The sequence below is a fragment of the Danio aesculapii genome, chromosome 25 (assembly GCF_903798145.1).
Source record: "Danio aesculapii chromosome 25, fDanAes4.1, whole genome shotgun sequence".
NCBI classification, from domain to species: Eukaryota; Metazoa; Chordata; class Actinopteri; order Cypriniformes; family Danionidae; genus Danio; species Danio aesculapii.
The window spans coordinates 26718146-26733884 of record NC_079459.1 but is presented as its reverse complement, the minus strand read 5'-3'; the positions used below and the strand labels follow the sequence as shown (position 1 = coordinate 26733884).

The 15739-nt window shown below is 32.4% G+C and overlaps 1 protein-coding gene across 1 annotated transcript in view; it reads left to right on the top strand.

The window, feature by feature from the left end:
• The first annotated feature begins 336 nt into the window (after positions 1-336).
• ric8a (RIC8 guanine nucleotide exchange factor A) overlaps positions 337-15739 on the top strand; it is a 29458-nt gene continuing 14055 nt past the window's right edge. The window contains exons 1-3 of the mRNA XM_056452310.1: positions 337-521; positions 6211-6258; positions 13784-13987. Coding sequence (XP_056308285.1) covers positions 432-521; positions 6211-6258; positions 13784-13987 — 342 coding nt within the window. The 5' untranslated portion in view covers positions 337-431. The remainder of the gene's footprint in view (positions 522-6210; positions 6259-13783; positions 13988-15739) is intronic.

Below are 15739 nucleotides of genomic sequence, written 5' to 3'. Positions count from 1 at the left end.
AACATGCAAACTCCACACAGATATGACAACTGACCCGGCCGGGTGACTATTTTTATATCTTTTATAATAAAAAAGACCTATATAATGACCTATGTAATTTTAAGCTTTTGGACTACATTTCTCATCATTCTCCTCATTCGTAACGCATAGTCGACCCTCCTGCATCTTAATTGGCTGGCGCGTCTCGTTCACGCAACCTATGATTGGCTCGATGAAACGCCGATCATACATCTACGCCAATCACAACCGCCAACGTTTGCTCAAAAGGCGGGACTTGTCCATCTTTAAGCCTTCACTACAAATCCCACGATTCCCTCAATAATCGCATCATCCAGGAGCTTCAGGATCGCCCAGATAAAGCTGGAGGATTGAAGCTGACTGTGTTTACGTGATTTTTTGGCTCTTCCTGACAGCAGAAGGGCGGAACAGCGATGAAAATGGACTTAAATGCCATCATAGAGAAAATGGAAACGGGCGACCAGGACGCCGCACTGACAGCTCTACAGACATATAATAAAGAGGTACTTACAGATATGAACATTAAGACAGTTTTAAAATCATCCATGTCAGTGTTTTGTTCAGAAGGAGAGTATTTCTCGTTTAGTACTATCTATGTTTTATTGTAAATATTACACAGAGTTGCTTAACACAAGAATATGTCTTCCGTTTTATTAATATTTCATGTGAAACACCGTCATAACGGATCAGAATAATAAATGTTGTCATAAATGAAATACATTACAACAACTCCTCTAGTAAACACATTTTGTGTAGGTAATATTCACAATAAACTACGAATATATAGCAGAATGGGATATAAAATACCATACTTATGTGGTATTAAAAAGAAAAGGTTCATGTTGTGGTATTATTTTGTTTTATGTTGACAGAAAGCTATTACATAATGCTCTTAAAATATGCCTTACATATATATTATATATAAAATTACTTATTACTTATAAATAAACACATATTACTTGTTATAGGAATAATATATTAATATAATAATAATAATAATATACAAGTTTCACATGATTATCCTTATTTAATCATGTCCAAATTATTTGGGCCTTAATTAATAACAGTATTTAGATGTATACCAAACAAATGACATATCAAAAGTGTTTTAAACGAGGCATGGGCCAGTATATGTTTGTGATGGTATAAGCTTGGATAAAAATATCATAGTTTCACAGTATTGTGATTACTGCTCTAAAATAAGTTATTTTTTAAATGTCTTAGTAAAAAACAACACATTTTTCATCATTGAACACAATATACCGTATTTCATTTTACAACTTACAATTCACATTTATAATATTTTGGAACATGTCAGGCTAAATAATTGAAATAAATCATTGACTTCTGCTAGGTTCGTTAGTTTACAAAACACAAAGGAAACATTTTTAAAATGTGTGGGTTTTTTCTTTTTCTTTTTTTGTTTTTTGTGGATTTATTTAAATTATTTAGCCTAACATGTTTACTGTTCCAAAATGTTACGAATGTAAATTTTAAATTGAAAAATGTGTAAAATTAAATACTGTACAGGGCTCAACAATAAGGATGGCCCATGGCCAGCGTGAGTGACGCTCGAGACAGTAGACAGAATGAAGTGATTTGCCATCAGTTTGGCAAGTCAGTCACCTTTTTTCGCAATAAAATACCTGCACATTTTCCATACTGCTATATTTTACTGCTAAATATTTTAACATTTTTTAAATATTTAAATTCTAGATTCACAGACGTTATTTTTGACACATTATGTAAATATGTGGCCAAGAAATAGCTAATAACTTCTTTTTTTGGTGGGGCCAGTGAAAATTTTGGCAGGGCAGAAATGGCAGGGTAAAAATCTGAACCACTGATTCAATCGGGCCAGTAGAAAAAATCCTTAGCGTTGAATTCTGCTGAATATTGTGTTAAATGGGGAAAATGTCAGGGTTCCTACAGTCATGAAAAACCTGAAAAAGTCATGGAATTTGACATGGCCTGGAAAAGTTTGGAAACAAACAGAAAAACCCACAAGGTTTTGGAAAAGTAATGGAAATGACATTTACATTTAGTCATTTAGCAGACATTTATGTCCATTTTTGACTTAAGCTGCGGTCACACTAGAGCTTGTGCTTGCAAAATTCTGTCATACGGCACTGCGAAAAGGGGCAGGGTTAAACAATGTGAATAGACATTAATAAAAGTGAGCGATTGCTCCATATTTTTAATTTCTTATTTTAAATTATCTTCCATTGTTCTCACGCAATCACCTGATGTAATTTTGCAGGTAAGAATTCACCAAGTTTGAACTTTCGAATGCAGTGAAATGCGAAAATTGTCATACGTGCTTCCGTTTCTTCTCTGTCTATGGAGCAAAAGTGCAGTGTGTTCGAAGCTTTATAATAGAAGTAGATTTATCTACTATTACTAGTTTAACAAACTATTAGGATTACCTAAAATTAGTTTGACAAATTTCTGTATATTGGAATGGAGGTTAGTTGTTTTTACTTCTGTGGAGTTTGCATGTTCTCCCCGTGTTCGTGTGCGTTTCCTCCGGTTTGCTCTGGTTTCCCCCACAAATCCAAAGACATGTGCTATAGGTGAATTGGGTAAGCTAAATTGTCTGTAGTGTATGCGTGTTAATGAGTGTGTGTATGGATGTTTCCCAGTGAAGGGTTGCAGCTGGAAGGGCATCCACTGCATAAAACATATGGTGAATAAGTTGGCGGTTTATTCCACTGTGGCAACCCCAGATTAATAAAGGGACTAAGCCGAAAAAAAATGAATGAATGAATGTTTTTACTTTTTTTTCTTTTCTTGGCTAAAAACATGCTCTCACATTATTAATGCTGTGTAAGCATCTATTTTACATATATAAAAATAAATTGAAACTATTTCTTGTTTTATGATATGCTGTAATAAATGTACGCGTTTCTTATGATTTACGACGTACATATAGACCAGTGTTTCCCAACCCTGTTCCTGGAGGCACACCAACAGTACATATTTTGGATGTCTCCCTTTTCTGACCCATTAACTTCAGGGTTTGGAGTCTCTTCTGGTGTTATGATAAGTTGATTCAGGTGTGTTTGATTAGGGAGAGATTAAAAATGTGTACTGTTGGTGTGCCTTTAGGAACAGGGTTGAGAAACACTGATGTAGATATTACATGAAACATGAGAATTTACTTGAAAGTACTAGAAAAGTCATGGAAATTTCGTAGTAAAAATGTGAATGAACCCTGAATGTGTTGTTTTTTACTAAGACATTCAAAAAATAACTTATTTTAGAGCAGTAATCACAATACCGTGAAACAGTGATGTTTTTATCCAAGGTTATCATACCTTCACAAACTTAAACAGGTCCATGCCTAATTTAAAACACATTTGATATGTCATTTGTGTGGTATTGAATCTAAAATATTTTTATTAATAATTTCCAAACCGCGTTAAACCTTAAAACCAGTGATCATCCCATGCCTATTTCAAACATACATGTGTGAAAATAGATGAGAAAGTCCTAATGTTAGATGAACAAATTTATTACACAAATATATAGGCCTTTTTTAATTATTGATCCACTTAGTAAATGGGTTAGTGTGTACACTTCAGTCGCACCAGAAAACATGTTAACTATAAAAGTCATATGAGTTGAAGATCTTTGCGTGACGTGGGTTGGATTAGGACTCAAGCTACCTAAATAGATTTCCTAGGCTGATCCTGATGCTGCGTGAGCCCTTATCACAGATCTTCATGCGGTTTAAGTGCTCTGATCATACTTTAGGCAAGAACCGATGGATCAGTGAGCGATACATCAAGAGGTTATTACTTATGATGCTTTAATATATGATATATTTGTCATTGTTGTTTCCAGAGTTAGATCTACTTTCATTGTTTTCCTTCTCTCCATGTTGTGTTTGATTCACAGTGACCCAAAAAAACATCAGGCTTGCAAATACATGCAATTTGGCACATAATTGTAGCAAACACACAGACAGACATACACACACACACACATGTATCTATATACTGTATACACACATACATATATATATATTTGTAATTCCTGTTATAGCAAATAACCACATGTATTTTATGTCCATTTCTTATTACAAATCCCTGATTTGGGGATAGTACATCATAGTACATCCGTCTGTAAATATTTCCCATAATTTACCCATAATTAACCTTTAACTTATACCTATAGCCTGCACTTGCTGCTATTGCAATTGTAATGACAATAAAGTTGAATCTAATCTAATAATATATAATAATAATAATAATAATAATAATATATATATATATATATATATATATATATATATATATATATATATATATATATATATATATATATATATATATATATATATATGTATGCACACGTACATACACGCACACACACACACACATATACAATGGGTACGGAAAGTATTCAGACCCCCCTTAAATTTTTCACTTTTCGTAATACTGCAGCCAATCATCAAGTTTTTCCTTATTCATGTACACACAGCACCCCATACTGACAGAAAAACACAGAATTGTCGACATTTTTGTAAATTTATTTAAAAAGAAAAACTGAAATATCACCTGGTCCTAAGTATTCAGACCCCTTGCTCAATAGTAGAAGCACCCCTTTGATCTATTACAGTCATGAGACTTTTCGCAAAGATGCAACAAGATTTTCACACCTGGATTTGGGGATCTTTTCTAGATCTGTCAGGTTGGATGGTAAACGTTGATGGATAGCCATTTTTAGGTCTCTCCAGAGATGCTCAATTGTAATGGCTCTGGCTGGGCCATTCAAAAACAGTCACAAAGTTGTTGTGAAGCCATTCCTTCATTGTTTTAGCTGTGTGCTTATGGGCATTGTCTAGTTAGAAGGTAAACTTTCAGCCCAGTCTTAGGTCCTGAGCACTCCAAAGAAGGTTTTTTCTGTCATTATGGGGTGCTGTGTGTACATTAATGAGAGAAAATATGAACTTAAATGATTTTAGCAAATGGTTCCAATATAACAAAAAGTAAAATAATTTAGGGGGTCTAAATACTTTCCGTACCCAGTGTACATATATAATGCATGTTTGTGTTTGTGTGTGTGTATATATATATATATAATAAACTAATATTTAAAGTATAATTGCTGAAACATAGGGCTAGGCAAATTGGCCTAAAATCAAAGTCTTGATTAATTGAACATTTTAACTCGATTACGATTGATGAACGATTATTATTTATTTATTTATTTATTTATTTTATTTATTTATTTTATTTTTCCTCATAGTTTACTGACAAGTTTTGAACAGTAAATGTGCTCACATATCACAGGTGACAAAGTTTTGAATGAAGGGTGCATTACCTGATTTTAAAATAATAGTAGATTTTTGGAAACAAAATAAGTTTTCTATGTTTTTCATATTAAAAGTGAAAATAGGCAGTATCTCTTCTAAATAAAATAACTCTTGTATAACCTGTAAAATCATTTTAAACAGTGGATTTCTTGAAACTTCTGTAAACAAATATTTGAATGTAAATAGTTGTTTTAATGTAATGAAAAATATGCCGTCTCAAGGCATCTCTGGTGCAGCTTCCAATCATCGTCAATGTAGTGCAAAGTAATAACAAAGGCTAACAGAGCGGGGTCACATGATAAAGTAATTGAAAAATTTGATCGATTATAGGTTCTGAATATCGATTTTGACTGCCTTTCGAATAATCACCCAGCTCTACTGAAATGTTGACCTAAATTAAAAGTATAACATTAAAATAATTTAAACTATTTATACAACTAACAGATTGTAATAATTCAATATCTCTCTTTATGTCTCTTGCTAAAACAGAATTTAAGAATTGTAACTAATTCAGACTATTAATAAAATGTATTATTGTCGATAATTATAATAATACATAATAAAAAAATATATATTGTATACAAATAATACAAATAGTACAAATAAAATCACAAAAACACAAACAAAAACTTCAACCAAAATGAAAAATATAACATGAAAAAATTATGAATATTAATAAGACTGAAACAGAACTTTATAAAAACTGTAGACAAATACAAAAAGCTACATCAAAATGACAAAAAATCAAAATAAATTATTTATATATGTTTTTTTTTTTGGCAGGTTTGGTCCTCCATATATTGTGTTAAGTGAATTTTTATTTTTTTATGTGCAGCTTGTATGTTGACAGCGTTATTTCTTTTCTCTTCTAGAAATCGCAGTGTTTTTCATTCACCTCTGGAGAAGAGGAGGACAGAGAGGTAAGAGTTCTAACCAAAAACATGCACCTTCAGTATTCATAACTATTCCACTACTAAAATATCTGAAAGAAATAAGCTTACATCAGACAAATCATACTGCAAAGCACTGACTTTTTTTGTCTGCTTCTTTGTTTTTGCTTGCCTTTTGTGGTAGGATGGAGATATGATCGAGGTATACGGATAGTTCACTGTTTTTAGACGTAGTGTAGCATTAGTACAGAACCCAAAGCCTATTTCTCTTTCCTGAATTCATGAATCTGGTGCTTCCACTTTTGCTGAATAACAAAGACACGTTTATACTGTATCACAAGATGCCTTGCAGTAATAAAAAAGAAATACACTTTGGGGATTTTGTGTTTCGTGAGAATCAGCGTGGTTTGGTATCTGTATTCTGTCATATTTCATTTGTATTGTTTACTGCAGGAATGTTTTTCAGAACATCGACGCTAGTAGTTGATCGATATGTACTTTTAATGGCCAATGCTAATATCTCGGGTCATGACCTTAAAATGGGTCACAGGTCTGTTGTTGTGGGTCGAGGAAAGCAGAGGAAAATCAATTCTTTATGCTGGCAATGAAATATTAGGCTTATATTAATGCAGGAGAGGATAGATTTTAAGAAGAGAGGCGGGTGATGCATATTATTCATTGTTTAATGTTTACATTCTATTTAGTTATTTAGAGTGTTCAGTTCTGGTCATTCTAACCAAAACAAAAACCATAAAAATAGAAAAATATATATATAAATTGTTCATATAAATAAGATAAATGTATTAAATAAAAAAAAAACTGAAAACTCTAATCTGCATAAAGTATATATATATATATATATATATATATATATATATATATATATATATATATATATATATATATATATATACATATTAAATAAATGTATTAAGTAAAATAAAAAAAACATAGAAATCTAATTTGCATAAATTAGATATATTAAATAAATATATTTAAAGAAATAAATCTAATTTGCATAAATCATATATATTAAATAAATGTATTTAAACAAAGAAATCTATTTCCATAAATTATATATATTAAATAAGTGTATTTAAACAAAGAAATCTAATTTGCATAAATCATATATATTATATAACTGTATTTAAACAAAGAAATCTAATTTGCATAAATTGCATTATATATATATATATATATATATATATATATATATATATATATATATATATATATATATATATATATATATATATATATATATAAATAAAATAAAAAACTAAGAAATATACTTTGCATCAATTATACATATATTAGTGCTGGGTAAAAATTAATCACATCCATAATAAAAAAAAAATTTTAACCTTAATTGAGTGTATGTACTCTATTTTTAGTATGTAAATACACACATGCATATATTTGAGAAGTTGTTTATTTATATTTAGACATAAAATATATATATTTAGGATACAAATTATATATATAAATGTAAATATGTAACCAACTGGTTTTGTATAGTTTTATGTGTGTGTGTGTGTGTGTGTGTGTGTGTGTGTGTGTGTGTGTGTGTGTGTGTGTGTATCACATATATGTAATAAATATATTATAACACACACATATATATTATATCAAAACAAACTTTTATTTTGTATTCAATTAATCACAATTAATCTTTGTCTAGAACTAATATACTGTATGTGTTTAAAATTAAATATATATGCTCTAAACGTCTGGTATAGATTCTAATATGGTAAACACTTTTAAAATAATATCTTAAAATAAAAAAAAATGCCTGAACTTTACTAAAAAAATCTTTTTGGATAATTAATTATTTACTAAATGTATTGGTAACAATTTACAATAGGATTGCATTAGTAATGTTAGTTAATGGAACACACAATGAACAATACATTCATTACTGTATTTATTCATGTTTGATAACATTAATTAATTGTAATAGAGAAGATGTAATTGTAATAAAGAAGTTGTTCATTGTTGCATTTGGAACTTAATAATGCAATGGTACTTTTGAACTATGATTAATAAATGCTGTAAAAGTATTGTTAATTATTAGGTCACATTAATTAATACATTAACTAATGAAACTTTATTGTAAAGTGTGACCACTTATATAACAATTTTACAAAGAAAGTTAAAAGACCATTTTATATAGACTGTAAATAACAAATATAAAGCTTGTTTGGGTCAGGAAAGGACAGTTCACAGTTGGACTGGAACACACTGAAACACTGTCAGGCAGAATTTGAAGAGCTGTCAGTCAATCTGCCACTCGTGCCTCGTATATATTCAGCTGTCCAGCAGTCTGTTTCAGCAACTTTAATTAAATTGCTATACGAATGGCATAAAAATGGCACACAGTAATGCTACTCAAGTATAAAAAGACGTATACAAAGTGTATGTTTGTAAACACATTGAATTGCATGAGCACAACCCTTATTAGATGCCCAGTAAGTGTGTTTCTCAGCTGGTGGATTGTGATCCGTAGACTGGTCAAGAGGCATTTATATTTAGTGTATTTTTGTTGTTACTTTTTCACTTTTTAAATCCATTTGGACCAAAAGAATCATTATTTTATCACAATATAAAGCTGTATTTGTACCTGATCAGCCATGAATGATTATTATGGGAATTTCTTGCATTCGTCTTTTTTTATTAATTAAAATGTAAATATAATTTTGGCCATTTTAAATTATCGACCACAATATATATATATATATATTATAACATAATATTAAAATATATTATAACAATATATAAAATTAAATATACCAATATATATATATTTTAATATATTGGTCAAATTGGTATAGTATATCCAAACATTTTGTAACATAATTTAAATGGATTATTATATAACTATTATTATTATTATTATTATTATTATTATTATTATTATTATTATTATTATTATTATTATTATTATTGCATAACACTATACTTGTTTTGAAATTATTCAAAAATTAATTAGATAGCTGAAATTTATTATGGATAAGTAATTCTTTACAACTAATACGTATTTAATGGCATTTTTAGAAAAGTATTTCAATGGATTTTTGTCTATGACATTTTCTTCAGACCTCAGTTTGAAAGGTGTGTTGGCAAGTTTCCATTCATTTGTATTAAAATTTAAACAATGTTTTGTAAATGTTGATTAAAAAGTAAAAACAATTGTTGAATAATGTAATTTTCATTAACCAAGTGTTATGCGCCTAAAACTCGTTTCTATCAATACGTTTTTTTTTAAATCACCAAAATTTTATTGTATTAATCTTTTTTTAATATATATATATTATATTTTATATATTTTTATTAAAGTTCATATTTTTTTATTTTTATGTTTTCAAATACTAATAAGAATCTGCAGACACTTTTTGCTATTTTTGCGCAGAATTTTGTTTAAAAAAAATCTGTGGATTTATGCTGAATGATTTCATATCTAAAAACTTAATATATGAAATAAAAAATAATAGCTTTTTAACTTTTATTTAATGTTTACAGTGTAAATACTAATTAGATCCACATATTTGATAAAACAAAGCAAGTCTCGTACTCACTTAAAAAAGTTGGGTTAATAATAACCCAACAGGTAACCCATAGATGGGTCAATTTGGCACCGACCTTCTGTTGGGTTATTGTAACCCAATCCATTGGGTTGATAAGGTTAACCCAACAATTTGGGTTATAAAAATAACTAATTTGTTGGGTTATTTTGCCAAAAAGTGGCTTAACCCCTAAATAATAATAATTTATTATTATTATTATTATTATTATAGTAGTAGCCATCTTTATATGAAAATAAAAAATACACCGCTTTTATTACATTGGCAAAGCTTTATTGAAATCCATGAATTTAGTGCCACATCTTTCACAATAACAAACGCCTGAGAGCAGTCTAGTTCATCCCCAAGCAGCAGGATAAGAGGGTTCTGTCTCTGTTGCTCCTCCTCCTCTAAGTACTGAACGAAATACAAGTATACACACATGAATTAAATAATGTCCAGCATTTATTGTCATAAATAATGCACCTAGAAGTCGCAAATCAACAAATTCTTGTTTTTCCTCCTGGTATGAGGGCCGAACCATCTTGCTGCACAATCTGTATGGCAGTGAAGAAATGATAGCTGGCTGAGTTGTTAAAGCGACATCTCCAAAGCGGGATCTCCAAGGCTGTCTTTATATCAAAGAGAAAAAAACACAATAATTAAACTCAAAACAAGCCCCTCATATCAAAGGTGAAATGCTATAAATTGGGATTAAAACAGAGCTGTTATGCAGGATTGTCTCGCCAGATGAAATGTCTGCTTGAACTGGTAGATCCAAGGCTCTCTTCTTTTTTTTGCAATACGAGAGGGTCCACAGTGATGCATCTCCCCAAACCTCAAAAAGTTTGTTTGGTGTGTGGGTATAAAATACCTGTCCTGAGCAATCTAAAAATAAATAAACAAAAACAGCACTTAAATCCATGCCATGCAAACAGTACACTGGATTTATTGAAGGGATATTTTACACAAAAATGGAAATTCTGTCATCAGTAATTCACCCTCCCCTTGTTCTAAATCTCTCCTCAGATGAACACAAAACATGATATTTTGAACAATATAGGTAACTAAACCATTCTTGGTCCATAGTGAAATGCCATAGCGTTTTTGTCTTCTGTTGAAGTCAGTCGGGAGTGGACTATTAAGTTTTTCATTTGCTTTGTCCTTTAAAGTTATCATTTGTGGTCAGCAGAAATAAATAAAAAATAAACAAAAATCAATCAACTACTTGAGGGTGAGTAAATGATGAATACACCCAAAAATCAGGGAAACACCCATACACTACGGCCAATTTAGTTTATTAAATTTACCTATCCTGCATGCGTTTAGACTGTGAGGGACATGCAAACTTCACACAGCAATGCCAACTGACCCAGCTCCAGAACATGATGGATTCGCCTCTGCTGCTGAATATGGGGGGTTTCACCGATTTTTGGGTGTATTCATCATTTACTCACCCTCAAGTTGTTGATTTTTTTATTTTATTTTTTCTGCTGACCACAGATGATAACTTAAAGGACAAAGCAAATCAAAAACTTGATCGTCCCCACTGACTTTAACAGAGGAAAAAATGCTATGGAATTTCACACCAAGAATGGTTTAGTTACCTACTCCTCCATATACCAAATGATGTTCGCTCCAACCTTAAAACAGAAATTTTAAACTTGCACATGTACGCCGGACCAAATAACAACAAAAATCATGTATTTACCCAGTTTAGCAATGGAGAAAAGATAACTGGAAGGCTGTAAGTGGTCATCTCCAGGGGTACCTTAAACAGATAAAGAGAAAAAAAAAGTATAAAAATGTGCACTTTTAGCTGCAGGATTAGTCTTTTATGTGAGTTGTTAAGGTGCATCACATTTGCAAATTTGGTGGGCAAATAAGGTCCATTTTACATGGTCAATTGTGCATTGATGTTCATCAGTGTGCTTAATTCTCATGCTCAGAAACTTCAGAAACAAGAGCCAAACTCTTGATCACAGATTTCTACTGAAATAACAGTCATAACGCAATAATTAATATAAATAGGTTAATGTCTGTAATATCTCAATTTGGTCAAATGTTCCAGGAGTGGAGTTCTGAAATTTCTGAACTGTGCTTAGACTCTAAATCAGTCATGTAATTACCTGTGGCCTCATGCCTGATACAGTCTAATACCAAATTCACACTGAAATAAGGCACAGAAACACTTTTGAAAGAGACATTTGTGTCTTTACACACTACCAGTGCTGTTCAGAGAAGTATAAATGCATTTACAGAAGAATTACAAATGTATCATTTGATTTTAAGACATATGGTGATGTAAAGACACCTTTACAACATATGATACTGCTTAAGTGTGTGTATCTGTGCATTTTTACATCATCTCACCTTTCTCAACAAGATTATCAAGGAAGATTAAAGCCCGCTCTGTCCAGAGCAACCTACAATGAACAAACAAGCAAAAAATAAAATTAACCACATATTAACATGAGCTGACAGACAACATTTATCAGTTGAGTGGTCACAGCATCACCTGAATTGAAAACTGGGCAAGGACAGTGTATGTTTAAGGGCTTTGTATTATTGTTTATTAGCATACATTACTACTATTATTATACAAAGCTAGCAGATGTTACAATTCTTATATGTATAATTTTTTAAGCTTATATTTAATTGTTGTATGACATATATAACCGATTAAACATTAATATTAGCATCTAACATTATCAGGGTTGTGGTTTCATCCCTGTATGTTAGTATAAGATGTAGGGAAAATGCAATTTTCAGGGCCTTCAATATAGTACACACAAACAGTAATAATACCATTTACCTTTCAATTGTTAATAATCAAGTACCTTGAAATGGATCATGAATCCTCTTCTGATAAAAGATGATGTAGCAAGCTTCTGCTCTGCTCGTCCAGGATAACTTTCTCACGTTGCGATCCATTCAGCGCCCTCTAGCGGCGATTAATAACCAATAATAATATAATGCTCAGATTCCGTACTTCTTGGGAAAACTAGCAACTTCCTGAACAAAATGTAGCATATATTTGTGTCTATATTAGTATTTAATTGTTACAATATAGTTTTCTAGCGAAAGGACAGTGTTTTTAGACAACATAACATACCTTCAACAAGACTGGACGCGACTCCGGTTTGATGTCTCTGCTGGGTCCTAAAGACGATATTAACGGCGGAATATCTCAAATACGTGTATCATTTCCTCCAAAACAACTGTAGAGATGAACACGGAGGTAGAGAAAGCGTTTTTATCCGCATATAGATCGGCTATGAAGCGCGCACGCTTGTATCATCAATAATTAAAAGTCCAGGTGAAACAGATATAAAAAAACACGACACGAGGAGGCAATTTGATTAAAAAAAAATAACAATATTACTGCATTAGAGCTTGCATAAACTTTATAACGCAAGAGCAGCATCACGTACGCATATTATTACAGCGGTTCTGTGTCAGATCAATCAGTTGACTGTTGAAATTTCAAAATTGTAACCCAACTGGTTGAGTTATTAAATAATAACCCAATAAAAGGTTTAAAATAACCCAACAAAGCACCAAATATTTTTAACTCAACCATTGGGTTAAATAAATAACCCAACGTTTTTTAGAGTGTATAATATATCTGCTAAAGGACAGAAAATATTACTTTACACACTGTATTCTAAATAAATCAACTGAACATTTTCATATTAGTCAATAATATTACTGAAATTAATTTAGAAACTGAATAAATATAAATTTAAACACATTTACACAATTAAATAAATAGACTCGATGATGGGCTAAAAATCTGCGGATTTCTGTGCGCAGAGATAATATGTGGGCCTAGTACTAAGTCATCCTTAAGTAGTGAAAGTTTACTAAACATATATGTGGCTAAGCCTTTTTTATACTGTGCATTGAAACACAACCAGTTGAGAAATGTGGGCATGTAAACTAATGGTAAAAATGGTTTCCACCATATTTTTCTCTCGATTCTCATTTCTCAGCGTCTGGGTGAGTTAGTGTTGAGCTTTTTGGAGAGAGACCTCCAGCCGTCCTGCCAGCTGGCCTGCCTGGAGACCATTCGCATCCTGTCCCGGGACAAGAAGAGCCTGGCTCCGTTTGCCACCCGCCATGCCATGCAGATCCTGATCCGACATGCGGGGCTCGGGCAAGGTGAAGGCATCACGCCAGAGATCCCGGATCTAGAGGTAAGGATGTGCTATAATGACAATATTTGATCATGAATGATTAAAATGTCTCCGCTTTATCAGAACTATCGTTGTATTGCACAATAGTTCATGTTCAATCAATTGCACATGTATGGCTTTCACTGCAATTAAATCATTTATTGCTTCTGATTTACTTACTATTTGTTATGAAAAATTGGTAAAAAGTGTGTTAAATCAACATGTGTGATGTTTATTTTGCTAGCGCACGTTGTTATTCTTTTGGTGAACAATTCATCCATGCAAGTTAATACACTGAAAAAAATAAGTTAGTATTAGTAATCTTCTGTCAAACTCTGAGCTTCTGCATTTGGAGTGGTGGTCCGTCTCTGATGTCTGTTTGACGGCTTCAGGCACATTATTTTTTAACCATGCCCCTCTTAGTGTTTGTTTGCTCCGAGGGAGTCATGTGCAAAAAAAAAAGCCCCGCCATACATAAAAACCGACCTGGGGTGCGTTTCCCAAAACCATCGTTAGCCAACTAAGGTCGCAAGTTGCGTCGTTACAAACATAGTTTGTTGATTTGGCGTTTTCCAAATCCCTCGTTCCAACAAACATTCGCAAACTGCATCACCAACTTGTGCACTTGCAACTACACCTCTGGAGCCGTAGTTACTTTAAACCTTTTTTGTTGAAAATACTAATGGACTAAGACTTTTGCACAGTACTGTATATCTAATAGATATATTTGTGTTGGTGCAATAGCTGAGTTGTTAAGTGCATCAAAACATAGCACTAAAGTGTTCATGGTGACCTGAGTTCAATTCCCAGCTCGAGGTCCTTTACCGATCCTGTTCCCCTCTCTCTGCTGTCCTCACTTTCTGTTTGTAATATCTACTGTCCTGTCCAGTGTTAGGGGCAATACGAGTTACGTAATAATATTACTTTTCAAAGGGTGTACTCACACTAGGCAGGGTTGCATTAAACCGTGCTGAGGCACGATTTTTTCTCCCTCCCCTCTCGCCCGACTTCAGTTTAACAGGAAGAGAAGTGCTCTCGCTCAGCACAGTAGACATTGCTTTAATCATATCGTTTTATATTATTTTTAGTTGTTTGGGATGCAGTGACATGCAGTCAAACATTTTGTGGAACAGATCTAGCACTTGACCCTCACAGATTATCATAAAAGTCTTCCTGCTGCACGTATTAGGAGGTGCAGCTGACGTGCAGCGAGTGTATCTTTGATAAACTATGACAGTTCGCGTTTATTGAAAAGTAAGAATGATTAATAAATCCATATGAAACAGTCCCTTAAAAGTGACGTCACGTCTTCAGTTTGGCACAACTGAACCGTGTTCTGACACACCTCTTCCAACCGGGCCAGTGCCAGCCAACCGAACCGCGCCCAGGCAAGGTACGGAGCACTCACACTTGTCAAATGAGCCGGGAAATGGGGGTCAAACGCACACAGGCATGGTCCGGATAGCCTAGTGTGAGTACATCTTAAATAACGAGTAAAGTAATGCATTACTTTTAAAAAAATTAAATATTTGAGTTACTTTTAAGTTTAATTAACTAAAACAATAGGGAACAGACAGAAATAAGGATGGCAGAGCCTTACATTTCTGCAATGGAAGTATTCTCATTATTTTGAACGCATTGAAAAAAGAAAAAGTGGATTGTCTCAATGGGCAGGGATTTTACTATACTAATAACACAAGGACAAAAGTAATAAACACATCACTTCAAACTTTCATTAATCTGTAAATATGGCATGTGTTGTTCTGGGGTCAG